Below are 23,785 nucleotides of genomic sequence, written 5' to 3'. Positions count from 1 at the left end.
AAGCATCCAATGAAGATGGCATATATAAATAATAGGGCATGGCTATCATTACATTCATTCCCATGGTTCTTACATAGGACAATGGTATTGGACGGTACAAAGACCTTAAGAACAGTCCCTAATTGTGACCATAGGATTATGAGTAATGAGTTCAAACTCAGCATCTTATTAAGCTTTATGGACTGGCCCAAAACATATTCGCAAAAATGCCTTCTATGTAATTACATTGGCGTTTTCAGAAGTGAAGACACTTCTCTTGTCAGAGGAGATCCTTTCAGCGGTTCTTCCAGCAGATGAAGTGCTTTTGGTATTGCCAATACCCCCTACTTTCTTTGGAATGGACCGCTGCATGATTCTGATGGGAATACCCCCCAAATCAAAGTCTTCCTTCAAAGACTTTGTCAAGAACCTGAGGTCCGTATTTGAGAGCTGTGCCTTCCCACCCATAAAGGCAACAAAAGTTGGGGGCCGAGCCTTCACCTGGGTGAAGCACTTGATCTTGGGTTGTGCAGCCTGATCTTTCCAAGAATGCCTGCTCATAACCTAGAGAGAAGCAGAGTGAAAGACAGATTAAAACCCAACTTACATATTTGAAGGATGGGCAGGACTAAAAGAGATTATTGTCATACTTACCTTGTGCAACCAACGGTTAAGACGAGCCGTTGACAGTCTTAAACACCATTTTTCATATGTATCAATTGTCACACCCCAAAACCCACTCCAAGGGTATGACGGTCATTTCACACCTCAAGCTCAAATGCACAAAATAGAAACAACACAAACATTCGTATTGTAACAAAAACTTTACCATTTACTAATTACCAATTTCCTATTCAAAGTCATAGAACAAAAATTCTAAAATCTCCAAATAACAATTTTTGAAACTTATCGACTCTATTACATAAGTTGATTCCCTATTTCATGGCCACATATCTTTCCGGCTAAGGAATGGGAAACTAAGTGGAGGTCTGAACCGATTGATGTTGAAGAATCAACGGATGAGTTGTGGTTAGGGGTGAAATGTCACTCGAACCCAGAGCTAGCTGGTTTTCCCCGAAATGCGTTGAGGCGCAGCGATTGACTGGACATCTAGGGGTAAAGCACTGTTTTAGGGCGGGCCGCGAGAGCGGTACCAAATCGAGGCAAACTCTGAACATTTCCTGGATAAGCTTCGTGACCAGGTGGTCTTAACACATCAAATCAAGTGTTATTGTCCAAATAACTCCAAACTCAAATAATACTAATGGAAAACAAATTTTAACATCTAAACAATGCTAAAAAATAAAGAGAGTTTTGACACATGTCCTAACAAGCCAATTTCCCCTCCTAATCTTCACTCCTCGCCCGAAACTGAGGGTACCTAGAAAGTTATCAACAAAGGGGGATGAGCTCAAAGTCCAATAAGGAATATTAACATAGTTTTATTGATCAAATGTCTTCAATTATACTTACAAATAGGAGATATATCATATACTCTATTTAAAAAACTTTTGAATTAAACATACTAATGTTTTTAAACAATTCAACAAACATTTTCATATATATAAAAATCATTTCATATCCATTTTAAATCAAATACATTTCAATTGTTTTTACTCTAGTTATCAAATAACAAATAGTGTCCATTTAAGTGGGACTTTACAAATAGGTGGTTAGCCTCAAATGTTCCTTTTAAGGTGGACGGAACCAAACACTACTAGTACTAGTAAGCTCTAACCGAACCCTAGAGGTTGGGGTCCAAATTAATTACATTCTCAACCACGAAAATGTAAAGGTCAACTATTATATCTCGTTGACAATAGCCGAAAAATCAACTATTATATCCCGTTGACAATGGTCGAACAAACCAGAGTCAAATTCTTTGTTTTATTCATTCAACTTACAAATACAGAATATCATATCTCCACAATTTTCATTTTTCATAAACAAAGAAAATGTTCAAATATATTTTTCATACAAAACATATATTTGATCCATGCATAAGAATAAAAATAACATTTTTGCACATTTCAAAATATAATATAAAAGAAAATTATTTCCTTTTGCAAAATCTGCATTAATTTTTCTTACCTCAAAATAAGTCCTCAAAAACTTTGAAAAAAAATAATTCTAGAAAATCTATTATTTACCTAACAAAGTATAAGAGAAATAATCATTACTATTTATCTAAAATTATAGGTTTGACAATCCTAAAATTTTAGGTATTTAAATTAATGTTTTTAATTATGAAAGATAATTTAATCTATTTTTATTTTATAAAAACTAATAAATTTCTAATTCATATAAAACTTAAATTTTATTTTCAATTTATTTCTTGAGATACAACATAATTTAATTAAACTACAATTTATTTCACTAATTAAATTTTATGCTACTTATTAACTTAATATTAATCATTAATCTAATTATAATACTATAAATTTAACTAATTTGTACTTCACATCGTTTATTTATACATAGTTTATTCTACCACTCTCATATTTTTCAACTATCATAACACTGACACAACTATCAATGTAATATATATATATATATATTTATATATATATATTACTATACACTCACTCACACACTCCATGTACAGTGCATGTCTCATTATTACTTTCATCATTCTTCTATCTTTCCACACGCATGCATTTTTTTTTTTTTTGACCACTATTCACACGGTTTCAAAACCTATTTATTATTATTATACACTTTTAGAAATAACCCAATATATTGAAATCTTATATTTTTTTTTTCTTCCTAATATTTTCCAGTCCCTTAAGCCACATATAATAATATATTTATTTACTTATTTAATTTTTGAAATTTCATTGCTTAGATCTACTTATCTAAGAAAATTTTGAATTTCCCTATTTTCATTAATGGGAGAACCTATATTCATAATTTTAATATTTTGACCTAAAAGTTTTAAATATATTAACCCTAGCCTAAATCAAAATCTTCCAAAGAATCCCTTTTTTTTCATCTAAAAACTTAAGATTTCTTAATTTTCAACAATAAATCAACTCATAATCTTAAATTTCCAATATTTTGATATTAAAAAAAATTAAATAAACTAACCCTAATCTAGATTGAATTTTTTTTTTTTTTCAAAGAATATCTAGCGTGTTCAGAATTAATTAACGAATATAATATATTGATTTAGGGTTAGAATCTTACCTAGAGAAATCTGAACTTCAAACTTTGAACCTCTAAACCTTCAGCCCTACGATCTCCAATTATCTAATTTTGGTTAATTGAGTTTTCTAAATAAAGAAGGCAAGAAGAAGAAAAAAATCTAATTTATAACTAGAATTATTAATTGTAAAATGATTCTTTCACCCTTAATGAGTTTAATTAATTAATTAATTACTTTACAATTTACTATTTTGCCCCTAAAGTAAATTTTGGGGTGTTACACCATCCCTTCCTTAAAAAAAATTTAGTCCTCTAAACTTGACATACTTGGGTCTTGAAAAAGATATGGTCCCAACATGTGGGTCTTGAAGTACTTCCCTGACAGTGTAACACCCCAAAACTCAGGTATATCAAGTTTAGTGGACTAAACATTTTTAAGGAGGGAAGGATGTAACAAACCAAAATTTACTTTAGGGACAAAATAGTAAATTATAAAGTAATTAATTAATTAATTAAACTCATTAAGGGTAAAAGAGTCCTTTTACAATATATAATCTTAGGTATAAATTAGATTTTTTTTTTCTTTTGTTTTCTTTATTCAGAAAACCCCATCAATCAAAATTAGAGAATTGGAGATTGTAGGGCTAAAGGTTTAGAGATTCAGAGTTTAAAGTTCAGAGTCTTCCAGGTAAAATTCTAACCCTAAATCAATATATCATATTCGTTAATTAATTCTGAACACGCTAGATATTGTTTTAAAAAAAAATTAATCTAGATTAAGGTTAGTTTATTTAATTCTTTTTAATATCAAAATATTAGAAATTTAAGATTATGAGTTGATTTATTGTTGGAAATTGGGAAATCTTAAGTTTTTAGATGAAAATCTATATATATATATATATATATATATATATATATATATATATATATATATATATATATATATATATTTGGAAGATTTCGATTTAGGTTAGGGTTAATCTATTTAAAACTTTTAGGTCAAAATATTAAAATTATGAATATAGGTTGTCTCATTGATAAAAATAAGGAAATTCAAAATTTTCTTAGATGAATAGATCTAAGCAATGAAGTTTCAAAAATTAAATGAGTAAATAAATATATTATTATATGTGGCTTAAGGGATTAGAAAATATTAGGAAAAAAAATTATAAGATTTCAATGTATTGGATGATTTCTAGAAGTGTATAATAATAATAAATATGTTTTGAAACCGTCTGCACAATGACCAAAAAAAAAAAATGCATACACTATTACATGGAGAATGTGAGTGGGTGAATGGTATATACATATTTATATATATTACATTAATAGTTATGTGAGTGTTATGGTAATTGTGTTTGAAAAATATGAAAGTAGTAGAATAAACTATGTATAAATAAACGAGGTGAAGTACAAATTAGTTAAATTTATAGAATTATAATGAGATTAATGATAACATTAAGTTAATAAGAAGCATAAAATTTAATTAGTAAACTAAATTATAGTTTAATTAAATTATGTTGTATCCCAATAAATAAATTAAAAATAAATTTAAGTTTTATATGAATTAAAAATTTATTAATATTTATAAAATATGAATAGATTAAATTATCTTTTATAATTAAAAACATTAATTTGAATACCTAAAATTTTAGGATTATCAAACCTATAATTTTAAATAAATAATAATGATTATTTCTCTTATGCTTTGATAGGTAAAGAGTATATTTTTCAAAATTATTTTTTTTCAAAGTTTTCAAAATTATTTTTTTTCAAAGTTTTTGAGAACTTCTTTTGAGGTAAGGAAAATTAATACACATTTTGTAAAAGGAAATAATTTTTTTTTATATTATATTTTGAAATGTAAAAGGAAAATATTTTAAAAATAAATGAATTGGTTATAAAACCACTTTTAGAACGGTTGAATTATTAATTTTCCTAAAAGCTTAAACTTATAGGATTTGGACCACAATGAACACCATGCTCTCTAACACCCTCCCTCACATACAAACCCATACCCATGCATGGAGAGATACAAACCCATACCCATACCCATGCATGAAGAGATGCATAAGCCCACATAGGTGATAGACCCATAAACAAACAAACCACAAACAACCTCCTTTAGGATTACACTCAATAAATTGGAAATCTAAACATTAGATGAAGTTTGAAAACATGACCCACCAAATGCATACCATTTTGAAGTACCAACTTTCTTAAAAGCTTAAGCTCGAAGGGGTTAAGCCACAATGAAAATCATGCTCGCTAGCAACCAGCTTCACTCTCATTTCTTATATCCCAAGTGCAAATCATGCAAGCAACACTGCTACCAGTTTGATTCAGAAGTAGGATACACAATCCCATTGCCTTCCAAAATCCACACTCTGTCTCTATAGGAAATCAAGATTTTCCTCATACATATAAAAGGATATCAAAAGATACAAATCACAGACCTAACTGCACCCCAAAGCATTACAATATCCTGTGGCAGAGCCACCTTATGCCCAGGAGGGGGAAGTGCCCCACCTGAAACTGTAAAAAATTTATACATGAAATAAGGATTTGTACCCTTTCAATAGGTTTTGAAGGATTTCACGGCTACCATTAGGCTCCATGAAGAAGTTTCGGCATCAAATAGACAGTATATGCAACCTTTTTAAAACCACAATGCTCTTTGAGAATTTCCCAATTATGTCAAACAAAAGCCATAGAAGTGACTTGTACAAGAAAGCGATGAAAGCAGGTTTTATTTTCTTTTTTTCCCCATACTAAAGCCTTGGAAGAAGGTGGATGTTCCCAAAAATAAATAAATAATTATTAAAAAACTTAAGCAACAGTTCGAAGAATTTATCATGAAAGCACGAGAATGCAAATTTCAACTTGTAGAATCAAATCCTTAAGGAATGAGGCTTACCATCTAAGACCTGGAGCATATGTTCCTCAAGCAAAGGCCTAAGAGCTTCATAAAGTTCTGCCATACCAAGGCCAGTCTCTGCAGATATAGCAATAGGATCCCCAAACCCCAATTCATAAGCTTCACCAGCAGCTGCAGCAAGCAAGCCGGCACACCATCATCAAGTGATTCAGATTTATTCATCACTAAGACAGTACAGATTCCAGGTGCATAGTGACAAGTTACCTATGAAGAGAATTTTGACAAGTTACCTGGACTCGAAGGAGCCTCAGAGGATTATTGGCATGCCCTCAAAACCTAGTTCAGCTTGAAAGAGCTAGAAAGAAATTATCAGAAACAACTGGGAAGAGGAAACCAAGCCCAGAAGGCAAAAATTCAATCAAAATTTGAAAGAGACAAAACTCGAAAACCCACCTCCAGAGAACTAATTTACAGTGAGGGTAAGGTACCTCAATGGACGAAATGAGAATGAGAAACCATTCGACAATGAATTTGGTTGAGAGGGTTTACAATGGATTTGTTCTCCGATTGCGGCCGTCGATGGCTGTTGAGACGAGGAACGGGCATTTGAGCCTGGGGTTTTGAGGAGGTTTTACTGGTTTTAATCGACTTATTCCATTTGAAAACCATTTAAAAAATAAAAATAAAAAAAGGTTAATTAGGGCTTTTCCACTCCAATTTTGATATACCAAGAAATAAATTTTAGGTTTAAAAATATGAGATTATTGAAATAAAACTAAAAATTAAGTATTTAAAAATATTTTAAAAGACATAAATATATTAAAAAATATATAAATTCATAAAAACTATTATTATATTTTTACTTTAATTTTCAAAACAGAATAAGGAATCTATAACAAAAATTTGGTCTCAACCGGTATGATTTATGCTTTATCAAATACTTAAAATTTTGGAAAAATTTGTACCATACAATACCGGATGAATATAACAAAAATAGTTTCATTTTCATATGCTACCCAAAGAAAGTTGACTTTTTATTGAAAACATAGGGAAAAAAATAGTTTTATGATTCTGCAAACACATTTAACAATATTTCTTACAATAAACAAATTTTTGAAATTTTTTTCAAAATATTTATATTATTTTTTAGAATAAATTTATGGTGTTTTGAAATGAAAATATAGAGAATATTTGGAAACCTATTTAAAGGAAAATTATTTTTTATATTTAAATTTTTTTTAATAGAATTTTATTTGGGGCCATTTTTAAGAATTATTGTTAAAAACTATTTTTTGAAAATTGGATTCGAAAAACTTTCCCCCACATTGCCTTTTCAAGGTTGAGTTAGACAAATCCAAATCTAACTTGTCATCTTTTCAGATTTTTAAAGAAAAATATTTTATCCCACTTACAATTCAAATTTATATATATACATTTAAAAAAAAAAAAAAAAAAAAAGATCCAATTGAACATGGATAAACACCTCTATTGGGTTGAGTTTGAATTTGCCACCAACCTAATCCTACCAATCCAAGTTACAGTTTTTATAATCCATCCAAGTTACAGCCCTAATTTTCGGATCCTACCGATCCAAGTTACAGTTTTTATAACTCATTCAAGTTGCAGCCCTAATTTTCGGACCGATGCTCTGGTGTGGCAATGAAAGCTACATGCAAACAATGGAGCAGCAAGATAAGATGAACTTCCTCCCATTTTTTTATCAACTTGGCGGGGATGCTTCTGGGTTTTAAAAATATGAGCTGCCAACAAGAATATGAAGATTGAGTGAGCCATGCCATTCTCAACGATACACATTGAGAACTTTCAACGACACTAAATTCCATTCCAAAGATTACAACCCAAGTACTAAAAGCAAGAACAAGTGAATATGAGAGGAATCAATGCAACATATGAGAAGATATCAAAAGCATAAGAGCTTTTCTGTTGTTCTTTGTTTGTGAATATCAGCAAGAAATTAACACTCAGGCAGGATCAAGGAACTGGGTTCTGATTGCTTTTCAGTAGGGCATTCATCACATTGGCCTCTGCTCATACCATCCAACTCAGGTTTCGCAAATCAAGAGCAGTGATTAGTGTATTAGCAGAATGTCGTGTATGTAGTAGATGAACAGACTATTCCTGCATTCTCCAAAACCATGTTTTTTTCTGCAACAAACCTCCTAGTGCTATAGTTGGTGCTCCCAGGACTGTTTCTACCCTTTTTTTTGTGGGAAAATTTGACACCTTAAGGAAAGAAATACTATGAGGTTAAAAGAAAGACAAAAAGGTTGAGTCTAAGTTAATTATTTTCCAGCTCAAGAAGATCGCTTAAAGTAGATCAAGACTTGTAACATTAGTTTAACACTTCAGGTAAGAAAGCTGCTAACATAAAGGAACTCAACGATAAGGAGTTGCCTGTAAACGCCCACATTTTCCAAATGCCAAATCCAGGAAGAAGGAAAACAACAAGAAACAGGTTCCTTCTACAAATCCCCTCCACCCATATTAGTACTAAACTTATGGCAGCAGTCCAACAGAAGATTTGTTAGGATAGCTTACGATATATGGTTTTCTTATAGCAAAATAGAACATCGGGATATAGTCTTAGAGAGCAACACCATCACTATATGTTGATTTGTGTGTTGGACATACTACTATTGTATTGCCATTCTCTTGCCTTGCTGGTATGAGAATTGGCTTTATGTGAAATTAACTCAAATGCTTATTTAATATCCCTAGGTAAGTTGTTGGGCCTTTTCAAGTGACGAAAAGGACATTTAACCTGCATATTAAGTTAAGAGTATGGATTGTGATACAAGTAGAAGATGGGAAAATAGAATTACATAAGTGGGGAATTTATTGCAGACACCCACAATTGTGCCCTTAACCTAAAACTTTGGCCATGGAAGCTTCTTACTGAAATGAGCATCTACTAATACAAATCTAAGAAAATACTAGAATCCATGGAGTCTAACCTGTTGATACCTTTTGTAAGATAACGTTTCTTAACTAAACATTAGCATTTAATCCAAACAGCTAGTTCTTTAGGATGGGACTATGATTCAAGAACCGTAGGTTTCAGATTATCAACTTCGACCAGGATTGAGCTGGTTGGATAGAACCATCCCTCAAGAACCAGAGTCTCTGGTCCATCGACTTCTACCAAGATTGGACTGGTGAAAGTCAGGGTTTAACAGAAACACTCTCAAATGAAACACTAGATTTAAATTCAGGAATTCCTTTTTCCATTGAAAAAGAACACTTTTAGACCCTGCCCCATCTTACAATTCTTCTCTAAAATAGCTTATTTTCATCACAAGAAAACAAAGAGCCAGATACCAAATGAAAGGATTTGGCGTCTTTTGCTTTCAAATCACAAATCCAGGTATTTAACATATAATTACGTGCAAATAATAAAATTCATCTGTATGAATCTCAAATCCCAAATCCAGATATTAAAAATATAATTAATCTTATGCACCTGCATGCTTGTGACAGCTGTGGAAAGTGAGATTATTTTGTTTCTATTGTGAGAAAGAAAAGACAAATAACCAACACAGCAAACTACAAATTCAATGTTATCCTCCAAGATGCAGAGGCAGGTTGTAATAGGTGGTTTCATCCAGTGCACTCACACAAATCCCTCTGTATTTTCTTATATCCCAAACAGATCAGACTCCATCTATAAAACCCCAACCCTCCTTCACCATTACCATCACTTAGCATTATCCCAAATACAAACCCAACTCACAAACCAAATCAAAGGTTCGTTTTTCTTTCCCTTTTATCGGGTGTTCCTTTTTTTTTTTTTTTATCAGGTGTTCTTTAAGATGGCTTCAAAGGTTATAGCATCAACCAGCCTTCTCATGTCCCTCAACCTCCTCTTCTTTACTTTGGTCAGCTCTAACCATGTCCTTTGCCCACAACCCAGAGAAAATCCTAGACGCTTCCTCCACAACTCACCGGCTACACCCACGTGCTCTGTGGACACCCTAAAGTTGGGTGTATGTGCTGGCTTATTGAATGGTTTAGTACACCTTGGTGTTGGAACCCTAGCCAATACTCCATGCTGCAGCCTCCTTGACAATCTGGTTGATCTGGAAGCTGCTGTTTGCCTTTGCATGATCATTAAAGCTAATATCTTGGGCATTAACCTAAGCGACCCAGTTGCATTAAGCTTGCTGTTGAATTACTGCAGAAAGAATGTTCCCTCTGGCTTCCAATGCGCATAGTTTCTGCTCTACTTCTCACTATATGTCCACTCATCAACACTTCCTGTTTTCATAGGTTTGTTTAGAGTTTGCAGTCTGCCTGAGGTATTGTTAATGCACATATAGTGCATGTTATTGATGTTGCACTTGTTCACTATAGCTTTTATTTCAGTTCAAAGAAAAAAGGCACCTCACCTAGTGTATCCTTGGTGTTTCTAGTGACAATAAAGATAACACAGCAGTAACAATAATCTTCAGGAGGGAACTGAAACTGTTTGTTTTATGGATTTATTTCATCCTTTCTATTTTGTTCTAATTTCTTATCCTATAATGTTTTCCATCCATTGGTCCGTAACTAAACTTTGTACTAAAAAGCACATGTTTCTGAGGGTACATCTTGGATCAGATATTGGATGATTTTGAATATAAAATGCCAAATCCTGGAATTTAGAATCTTAACCAAATTTTAATAGTTTGGTTACTGAGCATACATGTTAAGTTCCAAATAATTTAAATGGTGGGATAATGGTGGTTGTGGTGGTAATAGTGAGTTGGCAGGAATGGTGAAGGAGGTAAAGGTGATAGGGGTTGCAGTAAAGGGGGGGATTTAGGCCTAGTTCTCCCAAAATTTTAGAAATTACTTCACATGATCCACCAAACAAAGAAACTTGACTTGAAAGGATTACACCATATGATTGGAGAACAAGTGATTCCACGTGTAGATGATCCAGACTAAAGATTTAGTTATTGGAAGCCACTTGATGGTTGCAAAAAATTCCATTCAAGGACATTTAGCATTCTGAAGCCCTAGAAAAGACAAGACATTTAAACTAAAGTTGTTGTTGATGATTATATCAAGCATCCGTAAATTGGATGAAAGACCAAAACCTTCTCCTCAACTCATATATCAAACTTATCAACTTCTATGAATCTTCATATATTTTACTTCCTCGAGGCAACTAGGACTAGAGCAATTCCCTAAAATATGTCTCAAAAGTGTTACCTAGTCCATTGTAGCTTTACTAGCTTTAATAATACTGTTTAATACAAAGATATATAATCATACATGTGTGTGTGTGCACGCGCGCACACACACACACATATATATGGCATATTTGATAAGACAGCATACTCCTAAAAACAAGTAAGAATGATGAAGCTTCCATGAAAATAAAGGAATTGATAGGGAGGGTTACCAATCATGTTGTCACATGGAAGCCTTGAGATTTTGGGCTTGCAACAAAGTGCAAATACTCCCACACAAGATTTGAGCAATAGCTCTTGACGAGTTTCTCAAAATACCTCAAAGATCCTAAGGCCATGAATCAAGTCAAATCAAGATTGCAGCCTTCACGCGACAAAGTTCATATGAAAGTAAGATTACTTAAAAAAGCATCAAAAGTTAATGACCATGCCAATGGAAAGAATGGTTGATGGCATTCTGTTTAATACAATCCTTATTTACCAATCAAAGAAAAAAAAAGAATGGTTGATGGTAATCAATCCAACATTGTAGATATACTAGAACTGGTAAAGAAATGGCCAAGGACGAAATCAACCATATAACCCTTTGTTTGATGAAGAGCTTGGAGCAGTATGAGATATTCCTCTTGTTAACAAGCTTACAAGGGAATTGAAGTCAAATGAGAAACCAATGCATGGACCAAGAATGCATGAGGCAGGTTCTTAATTTGATTCAAGAATGTTATGACCCATGAATGAGAGAAGCAGGTAGACCATTTTATAGAAAACCTTCCCATACAAGAGTTCCGTGGAGGATATAGGGCCCCAGAGTTTACATTATTCTCTATAAAACAAAAGAGAGAAAGAGAGAGAGAAAGAGAGAGAGAGAGAGAGAGAGAGAGAGGGAGGGAGGGAGAGAGGGAGGGAGAGGGAGGATAATGATGACAAAGATTTGTCTCCCCTCTCCATTCTCATCTGTCAGTTAGATTTTTGGATACAGATCTCAAAGATATTGGCCCTTTCACAGCAAAAATCCATGAGAAATAAGAAAAATGCAAGAACATCTTTCTTGTCAATTTCTCATTTGTGGCAAGGAGCAAGATCTCAAACAAATATGCATTTCCTTGAACTTGGAAACACCAAACACTGCACAGAAACTGCCAGGGTTCGATGGAAATATTGTGCAGCCCACACCATCAATAAATACAACTCTGTAACATCAGTGAACTACAATGAGAACATGGAAATAAAAATCCATACATACCTTGAGAGTACAACGAGTCCATGTGCATCCTCAGGCACAACAAGGATGGGAGATGTGGATTCTGGCATTTCAAGGAACACTGCATAGTGAATTTCAGCTTACTGATTGACGTCACTCCTAAGATGGAGAGCAACTAGTAGTAACAAAATACTTCGTTAAGCAAGCATCACATAACAATAAGCAGAACAGGAAGGAAAAACAACAGAGCAAGATGGTAACAAGATCTTACATTGTCTGTAGCAAACAACCCTTGTTAAAGAAGAAAATAATTCCCAGAACTGAGAATAATAATTTCAAACATGTCAAATTTTTTGGTACAATGGTGAATAGCCTACACAATGGCGGGTTAGTCCATCACTATAGCCAGGCATGAACTCTCCAAACCTGATGAGGGTTTCAGTCCGGATTTCTTGTACCACCTCTTATGACAAGCCCACTAGCAAATTATAATGTACTTTATCAATGAAAAAAACAAACCTGAATCTTTCAGAACCATTAAATCCAGTGATCTTTTTTCTTTTTTTTTTTGATAGATTTTAAATTCCAGTTCAATTCTGAGTCATAAACACTGAACCAATTAGATTGAAATGTCTTATCCCAGTTCCTACTAGAGTACAGACAATTTAATTGGAAGCAGATGGCTGTGGCAGGTATAGCTCTCTTCTTAATCAGGACATTACAAGATTTCAAAAGTCAACTATGAATAACTTCAACAAAGTTCTAACTTTACCAACTACAGTTTTTGACAGTTAGTTGGCAACCATTTTTAAGTTTAGCCTTGTAATTATGATGCTTGTTTGAAGTATCCTATCATCCATGGGATTTCTTTGCTAATTTGATTTTATCATAGCAATCAAGCTACCATAGTAGAGATCATCTTTTCAACGCTTAATAAGAAGTTTTAACACCTTTGCATCTTTTAACTACTCTTTTCCTCATTTTGTTACACAATTTGTTTTATCCCACCCTAGAAGATACGAAACTCGTTAATTTCGAAATGAAGTTTCATGATGCACTCATTTGAAAGAGTTCTCTAGTCTTTAGAAATACATTAAAATACTTCTTAACTCTCCCTAAATTTTGACAGTAATTATTCATCATTTGGTTGCTAAGACCATGAAGGAAAAAATTAAATTCAGTAAATATTAAATATAATCATTAAACCCTTTATCAAGGTTGTTGGGATAAATGCCATGGTTGCTTCGGAGGTGAGAGGTGGTAAATGTTGGTTTGCGGTGGAGTCCAAGACCTTTGAAATCTCCATTGAAGTAGTCTGAGGTAAACCTAGAGGGATTATTTTGGAAAGGAGCAAAGGCTTACCCTCTTGGATAAGGTTTGGAAAAAGAAGTTTGAGCTACTTGTTGAAAGGTGTGGAAGCTTGGTGTAGAGGAGAGTCAAGTTCGAGGTGTCTAAAAGTTTGGGAAGATGGGGGAAGAAAGTTCAAGTTGCAGTGCCGATCGAATGAAGCTAGTAGGTTTTTACTCTGCTCTGTGCGAGATGTGGAAGCTAAGAAGTATTGTCTTGTTTTTCCAAAGGGTAAAGGATTAGGGTATAAGAAGTTGAGGGCCCTAGGAATCTCCACTCCAGCAATGAACAAAGTTTTTCTTGGTGTTCCCATCTCTAAAAAGGTTGGGTCTAGTTTCAAAGAGAAAGAGAAAGGAATTTATGCAGATGCTATAAGGGTGAAGACAGGGGAGCTAGGAGAGTCTTTATGGCTACATTTAGGGGATCGAGAACTTCTTTGTAGGGAAGAGCGATTAAGTCATTGCTTGGTTGGTTGTTTTGGCGACATTTTAGACTCGGTTCCTCCGTTGTCATCCTTGAAGGGTTGGGCACATGCACGATGGGCTTTGAGGGGGGGTTTAAAAATCTCCAAGTTGGGTAGGGCCTTTTTGCTGCTCGAGTTTGAGAATAAAAGTGAGGCTGATATGGTGCTTTTAAGGGGCAACATGAGAGAGAGTTTCAGATGCAAAGATGAGGACTTGAAGTGGGGTGTTTTTGGAATGGGAGCCATGCCAAGGAAGTTTAGGTGAGGATTGTAGGACTCCCTTTCCATTTTTGGAGTAGAGAGGTTTTCAAGAGGATTGGGGAGAGTTGTGAGGGTTTTGTAGCTGTAGATGAGGAAACAACTTTTTTTTCTCAACTGCAATGGGCACGTATCTTGGTGAGAACCACTGGGAAGGATTTGCTAGGGTCACTGCAGGTGGTGGTGGTCGGTCAAACTTGCTTTGCGGTTCGTCTGTGGTGGGAAGCCCCTCCATGGGTTTCTCAAGTAGTGCCATGGTCTGAGTCTTGTAGAAGTGCAGGACAAGAGGTTAGGGATGAATTTGTGGGTGGCTCACGCACCGGTGAAAGCGTGAGGGAGAGTCAACCTGTTGTTCAGAAATTGGGGTCAAAGGAGCAGCTAGAGTATGGAAGGAGTAGGGGTGCAATTGGTGCAGCAGGTAGGCTAAGGGTACTGTTCTAGACTCGGATTTTCTTGGGCCTAGGTCTAGGACAGCTAGCTGTGTGGAGAAAAAGGGAAAAGAGGTTTTAGGCCCAAGTGAGTGGGTGCATGAAAAGCCCACGGGTGGAGCGAGCTGGGGTGTGGGCTCTAACCCTTTCAATCCTATGGGTGTGGGCCTGGCTAAGGGCTTTTAGGGGCCTATTGGGCCTAAGATTAAAGAGGCCCATCCCCCTTCTTTCCTTTTTGGGCGGCTCTTTTCTCCTAGGGCTTCCCCAGAGACCGACGTGGGAGCAATGGGATGGAGTCGGTGATGCTGGCCTACAAAGACTTCACCACCGAGAGGTTGCTCTCAGGTTGACCGACGCTCACCAACAAGGCGTTGATGGCGGAAGCCTCCAGGTACCCTGTTTCTCACTCCCGCTCACTTTTTTCTATGGGGTTTCGAGGTGAATCTTCTTTTTCTCTTTTCTTGGGGCCTGACGAAGCTATATTAGTGTCGGAGGGGGCTTCCAGTGGGTCGAAAGGCTCAATGGCAGTGGCTATGGACTGGGATCCTCTGTGAGTAGTGTCTTCTAAAGATACTTTGGTCCTCGATGACCAAAAAGAGCTTCCTTGTGGTTCGGTAGGCAGTGATGGTGCGACTAAACTTGCGATTGTCCTAATTGGGTCGGTTTTTGCGAGGCCACTGAGGCCACTGGCAGAGATGACTGATTTTCAACTGGAAGAGGCAAGGCGGGATGAAGGGTGGAACTCTAGCTGCCTTGCAAAATTCAGTCGATGCCTTGGTATGCCGACAGAAGGTTTTGAAAAGGAAATTTTGTACCTTTTGAGGAGGATGGAGGGGAGAATTGATCAAAAGGGACAGGATGGGGCGTCTAGAAAGACGAAATCATTGCCTTCAAAATTTGTTAGGGAACTCAAGAAGTTGGAGTGGACAATGAGCTATAAAAAAGCTAGGGTTGATACCGAATTGGGTAATTTTGTTGGGGCTTCTTTGTCGGGGTGCAAAGGAAGATAAGAATTTTATCCTAGAATGTTAGAGGGGCAAATGACAGAGATAAAAGGAAGATAATAAAGTCAATGATAAAATCTCAAAGGGTGGACGTGGTTTGTTTGCAGGAAACCAAAATTAAAGAAATGACTATTGAGCTTGTGCGTAGCCTTAGGGTGGGAAGACATTTAGACTAGAGTGCAGTCAATTCAAGGGGAACAACTAGTGGCATTCTAGTGTTTTGGGATAATAGGGTGTTCGATTTGGTTGACTTGGAAAAAGGGGAATACTCAATTTTGTGTCATTTCAAGAACTGTGATGGGGTTTTGTGGGTGTTCACTGGTGTGTAGAAGGGAAAGAGAGGACTTTTGGGAAGGGTTTGGGGCAATAAGAGGTTTATGGAGCGACCCTTGGTGTGTAGGTGGGGTTTTTAATATGATAAGATTTCCTGAAAAACATAGTAGGGGAGGAGGGTTATCTTCAACAATGAGGAGATTTTCAGAAGTGTTAGAGGATTTGGAGTTGAGGGACATTCCTCTGTAGGTGGGTCCATTTACTTGGAGGGGTGGGTTGAAAAACCAATCCCAATTCAGGCTTGACCGATTTTTAGTGACAGATAACTGGGACAGCCTGTTTAATGGGTTTGTGCAAGGTGTTTTACCCAAACCGATTTTTGATCACTTTCCCATTCTGCTAGATTGAGGAGGTATGAAGAGAGACTCTCTCCTTTCAGATTTGAGAACATGTGGTTAGAGGTGGAGGGGTTCAAAGATTGGTGGGTGTGCTTTAATTTTACTAGGACTTTCAGCTTTGTTTTAGACGCAAAATTGAGAGCCTTAAAGCAGTATTGAAGGCTTGGAATAAAAAAGTGTTCGGTTTCATCGAGGCTAAAAAGGGAGAAGCTCTCAGCCAGGTTGTGTATTAGGACGAGAAGGAGAAAGTTTCAGCCTTGAATCTGGAAGAGTGTGAAGCATGAAATGAGGCTAGGGAGTCTTATAAGACTTGGGTTTTGAGGGAAGAAATCTCTTAGAGACAAAAGTCAAGGGAAGTGTGGTTAAAGGAGGAGGGTGATAACACCAAATTCTTCCACAAGATGGCGAATGCTCACATTAGAAGAAACTAGTTGTCCAAGGTGAAAGTGAATGGTTGCTGGTTTACCGAGGAGAATGATTTAAAAACTAGTATGGTTGGGGAATTTCATAACCTCTATTTAGAAAAAGGGGGGTGGCGTCCCTGTATTGATGGGTTGTCCTTTATGGTGCTAGATAGCAATGAGGTTGAGAGGTTGGAGCTTCCTTTTCGAAAGAAGAGGTGTTTGCAACTCTCTCAGATCTAGGCAATGACAAAGCTTCAGGTTCGGACGGCTACACCATGGCGTTTTGGCTTTTTTGTTGGGATGTTGTAAAGGTAGAGGTTTTGGGTTTTTTAGAGAATTCCATGAAGGGGGCAAATTTGTAAAGTCTTTAAATGCTACTTTCCTGGTTCTTGTTCCTAAGAAGGGATGTGCAAAAGACCTGAAAGATTTTAGGTCGATTAGTCTTGTGGGCAGCCTTTATAAGTTGCTAGCCAAGGTGTTGACTAATAGACTTAAAAAAGTAAAGGGAAAAATGATTTTGGAGTCCCAAAATGCCTTTGTGGAGGGTAGACAGATTTTAGATGCAGTTTTGATTGCAAATAAGGCCGTGGACTCAAGGTTGAAAAGCAATGAAGGTGGTGTGTTGTGCAAGTTGGATATGGAGAAAGCGTATGATCATGTGAATTGGAAGTTCTTGATTGCAGTGCTTAGAAAGATGGGCTTTGGGGAGAAATGGATTAAATGGGTGGAAAGGTACATCTCTATTGTGAAATTTTCTGTTTTGGTAAATGGATCTCCTTCTAGTTTTTTCCAAAGTTCAAGGGAATTGAGACAAGAAGATCTCCTCTCCCCTTATTTATTCGTGAGAGCCATGGAGGTGTTTAGTTGTCTCTTAAGGAGGGCTATTAGTGGGAGCTATTTATCTGGTTAGAGGGTGAGAGGTAGGAGTGGTGAGAAGATTCTGATCTCGCACTTGTTATTTGCTAATGATACTTTGGTGTTTTGTGAGGCATCTCAAGACCAGATGACTTATCTAAGCTGGCTTCTTATGTGGTTTGAGGCTTGTTCAGGTTTGAGAATCAATTTGGAGAAAAGTGAGTTAATTCTGGTGCGAAATGTGCTTAATTTAGAGGACTTGGCCTTGGAGTTTGAGTGTAAAGTGGGTGGTATCCCTTCCCGCTATTTGGGTCTTCCTTTGGGGGCCCCCTTCAAATCAGTGATGGTGTGGGATAGCGTTGAAGAGAGATTTCAAAAAAGGCTAACAATGTGAAAGAGACAGTATATCTCAAAAGGAGGAAAACTCACTCTAATTCGAAGCACTTTGTCTAACATGCCCATCCATTTTATGTCCCTTTTTTGCATGCCAAGACAAGTGAGGTTGAGATTAGAGAAGATTCAGAGGGATTTTCTCTTAGGTGGTGGAGCTCTTGTGCAGAAACTGCATCTTGTTAGGTGGAACATGGTTTGCTTGGAGAAAAGGAAAGGTGGTTTGGGTGTGAGAAATCTCTCTTTAATAAATATAGCTCTCTTGAGCAAGTGGAATTGGTGGTATGTCAATGAAAGAGGGGCCCCCCCTTGGAAGCAACTCATCAATCAAAAGAATGGTGAAGAGGATGGGGGGTGGCACTCCCGCGAAGTGAGTGACAGATATGGTGTGGGATTGTGCATAGCTATTAGGAAGAAGTGGAATTATTTGAGTGGTAGGTTGGCCTACCAAGTAGGTAATGGGCACAGAGTGAGATTCTGGATGGACAAGTGGTGTGGAGATGAGCCACTTTGTGAGTCCTTTCCTTTCTTATTTACCATTTCTTAGTCTAAGGAAGCTTGGGTAGCCGATGTTTGGAGCCTTAATGGTGATGGGGGTGGATGGACCCCTCTTTTCTCAAGGGCCTTTAATGATTGGGAGTTAGAGTTGATGGAGCATTTTCTGCAAAAGATCCAAGCTTTTAAGGTGCACAAGGATGTGGAAGATAGAGTGATTTGGTTAGTTTCGAGGTGTGGGACCTTTTTGGTCAAGTATCTTTATTCTATCTTGGAGCCCGGAGATTCTCCTTTGTTCCCTAGTGGTAGTATTTGAAGATCGAGTGCGCCTCCTAATGTGGCTTTCTTTACTTGGGAGGCCTCTTGGGGGAAAGTCTTAACTTTGGACCAACTTCAAAAGAGGAGGTACTTCTTGGCAAATAGGTGTTTTCTTTGCCTCTTTGAAGTAGAGACGGTCGATCACCTTCTTCTTCATTGTGCAAAGACTCGGGTTCTTTGGAATCTTCTTTTTTTCCTCTTTGGTGTGTCTTGGATTCTTTCTTATTTAGTGAAGGAAACTCTTCTTGGGTGGCATGGGTCATTTGTGGGTAAAGCTCATAAAAAGGCTTGGCAAGCAGCCCCTTTATATATATTTTGGACAGTTTGGAATGAAAGGAATCTGTTAGCGTTTGGTAATGAAGAGCTTTCGCTCCAAATATTGAAAAATTCTTTTGTATGTAACCTTTGGTTTTGGGTTAGGGTGTCTATAAATTTGAGCCCTTTTTCGTTTGTAAGCTTCATTAATTGGTTGGACTCTAAGTAAGGGCAGGTGATTTTTTTGTTTTTATCCATCCCCCTCTGGTTTGAGCCTTTTGGCTTCTTTTGTATACTTCCTATAAACTTTGAGGGCATTGTTTTTAGTGTCCCATCTTTTCTTTATATACAACTTTTCCTTATCTATCATTAAAAAAAAAAAATTAAACCCTTTATCAAAAATATATATATATATATAATCATTAAACCCAAAAACTACAAACTCCATTAAACTGAATCTAAAAATAATCCAACACAATCATTGTTGCAGTCAAATGGAGTTTTTCAATTTCCCTGATCCAGAACAGAAAAAGCTAAAAAAATAAATAAAACTAAAAACTTTGATTTATCTTCCTTCCCTTTGTCCTCTAAGCAAACAAACAAAGGGTTTCCATTAAGAACCAAATGCCAACGGTATTTGTCTTAGTTGAGTTAATGCTCTTGTTTTTCAAATCCAAAAAACAGTTAAATGAGGTTCAGATTTCATTTTCTCTTCTTTTTCTCTATTTCCCAGCATCCAAGTCAGGGATTGAACTAGGAAAATCCAATTCAACTAAGAAGTGTAACATTACCTAACTAAATCAGAAACGGAGAATTTAGTAAACCTATTGAAACAGAGATTGACTCTCCAAAATCCAGATATTGAAGCTAATTGCTCCAAATCCAAGCTAACAATTCATCTAACCAACAAAGAAGACCATTAGTGCAATAATAAGCTGAAACGTTAAGCAGATGAAACCTCAAGGGAGGGAAAATGAAAAGGAGTTGACAGAACTAAATTTAAAAAAACCTAACATTCCATACTTTAAAGTAGATAGATCTCAGTTCTGATAGGTTCAAAGTTCATACAGAGACTGAAAATCAGCAGAGTTTGTACATACAGGGACTCTTCTTTTCTATGTGAATATTAAAACAAAAAAATAATGAGCATTAGAGTAGATATTGAAAGGACCAAGCATTAGATGCAAAAAAAGTTAAACAAACAATTAGCAATTACAGCCAGTGAAATAAAATCCTCTGGATTTTTAAAATCAAATAAATATCATGGAAATTGTACAACCTACTCTGCTTTTTCTGACTTCAAAAGTGGGTAACAAAATTATTGCAGAAGCACCAATAATTTAATTTTGCTTCCCCTCTAAACAGTGCAAATGCCCACTATAAAAGAAAATTTTGGCTATTCAAGCACGGAGTATAAATGTACAGCTTACATTTGCTCAGCATGAAATCCTTCTTCCTTGTTTTCCTCATCTTTGAATTTGCAATCATAGTTCTCATGGGTTGCTTCCCCTCTTACTGGTACAAATGCCTACTTGCACAAAAAATAAAATTGGCCTGGCAAGCACAGAATATAAATGTATTTATTAAATTTGAGCTGCATGAAATCCTTCTTCCTTGTCTTCCTCGTCTCTGGATCTGTGATCATAATTCTCATGGGTAGATCCCAGCAGCAATTCTTTCCCTCTTTGTGCATCACTGACACCACTCTTCCCAACAGAAAGCTGGTCCACTATGATTGCATTTCTTTTGTAGTTCCAAACAAGCATTGAAATGTAATCCTGGGGTGAAACAAGACCATGTTCTCTAAGACAACTCCTTTGCTCCTCCAGAGTTTTAGAATCATCAAGCTTTATATACTCAAGCAAAGCCTTTTCGTGATCAGGCCTCCAATTACTCGGGAAAGGGGAGTAATCAGTCTCAGGTACAAGAGACATCCGGGTATAATGAAGTCCGTCAATTGACTCCACAAGACCCATCCTCAGCAAATTATGGTACTCCGGAGACTGCCCTTTTTTCTCCTTCAAAGGACGGCTCAAATTTCGTGCACCGATTTTATACACCTTTGCTCGGGAACGGAGCTTGTATTTTGCAGCATAAAGCTTTGCAAGCGATCCCCTTATTATGTATGAACAGAAGTTCACAACTTTCTTCCGGTTATCTGCATACCTATACCACTCAACCATAGTCGACAATAGCTTATTCATTTGAGCATTTGTATGAGCCTGAGTGGCATGAAACATTCTGAAACAAGGTTGTGGATCTGGATCCCTATCCCCTTTAAGAAAGCTCAACTTCCTAAATTGCTTAATGCATTGTTTCAAGCTTGCAGTGACAGACAAAAGGGTGCCCACACCCTTCTCACTAATGATCTTCCCACCAGTTGCAGTGTACCGAAGAGTAGGATACACAACTCTCCGGCACAACACATGATCGAGAAACATTATGCCCTTAGTTATATGTTCAATAGGAAGGCTCTCACTGTCAAGCTTAAGCATATATTTCTGATCACAAAACTCAATCAACTGCTTTCTCAATATTGCAGCATCAGCTCTAGGTCCTCGAACTCCAATCAAAATGTGACCCCCATATCTTATATAATCCATTTTTCTGGTTTTGTCTGGGCCACTAGTAGGGACAAATTCTGGCCAAGATGTATTCCCTTGTTCTACTTCCCCATCCGGACTATTCCATATGACATCACTCTTTGACGGGCGATAAAACTCCTTAATCTTACCCTCCATCCAACGATCCAGTTCATCTAGACATACATTAGCTAAAAGGGGACTAAGAATCCCACAATGCCCCCAAGAAGGAAGCTTCTCTGCCTCCTCAGGAGCAAACCCAAAAAAGGTCTCTAACCAATATGGGTCAGGTTTTGGCTCATCTTCTGCTAACACCCTCTTCTTTTGATACTTCCTCTTCTTCTTTTTCTTCTTCTCTCCTTCATCAACCTGACTTGTGATCACTGGTGTGACTAACGCTGCCTTCAGCAAATCAATCACCTTTTTATCTCTAACATCCCTCATTAAAGCACTTATCACCAACCCCACCTTCATCCCATCCAATATCGTACTCAAATCCCCTTTTATATACCATAAATAACCGGCAAAACTTCGGCGAATGACCCGCAACACCGAATGAGCATTTCTCCCAGGTCTAAATGCAAACGACTTCTCTGAGAACCGTGCCTCATAAATTGGCTCCAAAATCATAAACAAAACCTCTTGAACTATCTTATCTTGAAATGGGGCAGGCTGCGTGGTAGTCAAAATAGCCCTAATTTTCCTCTTAGACAATGATTCATACTCGGTCTTGTCCTTGGGAGATTTTATAAAGAACTCCAACCTAGCTCCCCACTTAAACCTAGAATCAAGAACTGCATTGCGCAGCCCTAACAAGTCTTCAAGCGCTGATCTTTGTATCGCACTCCGGGGCATATAAGCCCCCATCTCATCAGCGCAAACCTTTTGGTAGGCCAATACCCACAACTCAAATCTACGGAGAAAAGAGGTCAAATTGGTCACAGTAGCATCCGGTACTCGAAAATTATCGATCCACATTTGGGAGCACAGAGCAACCCCATCTTCCTTCATCAAGGTGGATGGGTCATCGGGGTCCGGTGTCCTACGGTTGGCCGCCGCGAATGAGAAAGCTCGAAAAAACGAAAACCCATTATTCCTAGGGTTTGGAAAATCAGATTTTGCATACAATAAGAAGTTGTTGGTTGCAGAAAAAGAATGGTTTACGAGTACCACATGGTTTACAAGTACCACATGCTTTACGAGTACCCGATGAGCCAAGACGGCGAGGCGTTGATGATGCATATAGTTCATGTCATTTCCCCACTGATAATTCAAACATAAAAACGAATCAGAAAGTGTTGGAAAGTACCTAAACTGAAAACCCTGTTTGTTTTGAGGGAAGAAACTTTCCCAGAAAGAGAGAACGTGGAAATTTTTTGCTAAGAGATAGAGAGAGTCATACATATACCAGTATGTTCGTTGCCACCAAAATAGTTCAAGAAACGGAGAAGCCGAAAATCAAATGTTTCGGATTGGTGCAAGGGAGAAGAGAGGCTTCGTTGAGCTACAACGTATAGTTTCTGCCTTTCTGGCGAAGGCAACGCTCTCACTAATTTCTCCAGTCCACTACTAGGGTTTTTCAGTGCCTAAAACCCTTGAAGCCGCCGTTTCTAATAGCGATTTTAGAAATAATTTGTCTTTAAAATATGAAATAAGAAAAGTGTGATTTGAATCATTTGATTATATATAAAATTAATAATTCTTTTATTAAATATGATGAAAATATACCAAATTTATAAATTCAATTCGTTTGAACTTGATAATTAATTCATTTTTTACATAAAATATTTTTTAACGTTCCATTATTTTTATATAAATTTTAAAAGAAAATATATTTTTAAAAAATAATAATGTATTTTTAAAAAATAATAATAATTTTATAAAAAATATATAAAGATGTTTTTATCCAAAATTAATC

General features: G+C 36.4%; 2 protein-coding genes across 7 annotated transcripts; one reads left to right on the top strand and one right to left on the bottom strand.

Moving 5' to 3' along the window:
* Positions 1-23,515, bottom strand: LOC100259239 (nuclear intron maturase 2, mitochondrial). Of its 6 annotated transcripts, none has more exons than XR_009467115.1 (6): positions 23,276-23,506; positions 20,716-23,130; positions 12,440-12,572; positions 6,292-7,761; positions 6,041-6,172; positions 1-543 (listed from the first exon to the last, which is right to left on the bottom strand). XR_009467115.1 is itself a non-coding variant. In XM_019223818.2 (2 exons), the coding sequence occupies exon 2, from the start codon at positions 23,116-23,118 to the stop codon at positions 20,869-20,871; it is 2,250 nt and encodes a 749-aa protein (XP_019079363.1). In that variant the 5' UTR covers positions 23,119-23,130; positions 23,276-23,515; the 3' UTR covers positions 20,508-20,868. The 6 variants fall into 6 exon arrangements, 2 of the variants coding, with proteins under 2 accessions (XP_019079363.1, XP_002269047.1); XR_787073.3 differs by having other exon boundaries at positions 23,270-23,494; XR_002031187.2 differs by lacking the exons at positions 12,440-12,572; positions 20,716-23,130; positions 23,276-23,506 and having other exon boundaries at positions 6,292-6,356; positions 6,455-6,645.
* On the top strand, positions 9,832-10,233 carry LOC100253899 (14 kDa proline-rich protein DC2.15). Its single transcript, XM_010659602.3, has one exon. The coding sequence runs from the start codon at positions 9,832-9,834 to the stop codon at positions 10,231-10,233; it is 402 nt and encodes a 133-aa protein (XP_010657904.2).
* Positions 23,516-23,785: the final 270 nt, after the last annotated feature.

Source organism: Vitis vinifera, chromosome 12, assembly GCF_030704535.1.
Source record: "Vitis vinifera cultivar Pinot Noir 40024 chromosome 12, ASM3070453v1".
NCBI lineage: Eukaryota > Viridiplantae > Streptophyta > Magnoliopsida > Vitales > Vitaceae > Vitis > Vitis vinifera.
Note: the sequence above shows the minus strand (reverse complement) of the source record. Positions and strands in the feature narration are given on the sequence as shown.

Bases quoted from the DNA above. Each gene is read 5' to 3' on its own strand.
- LOC100253899 (XM_010659602.3), top strand. From the start codon at position 9,832: ATGGCTTCAAAGGTTATAGCATCAACCAGCCTTCTCATGTCCCTCAAC.
- LOC100259239 (XM_019223818.2), bottom strand. From the start codon at position 23,118: ATGAACTATATGCATCATCAACGCCTCGCCGTCTTGGCTCATCGGGTA.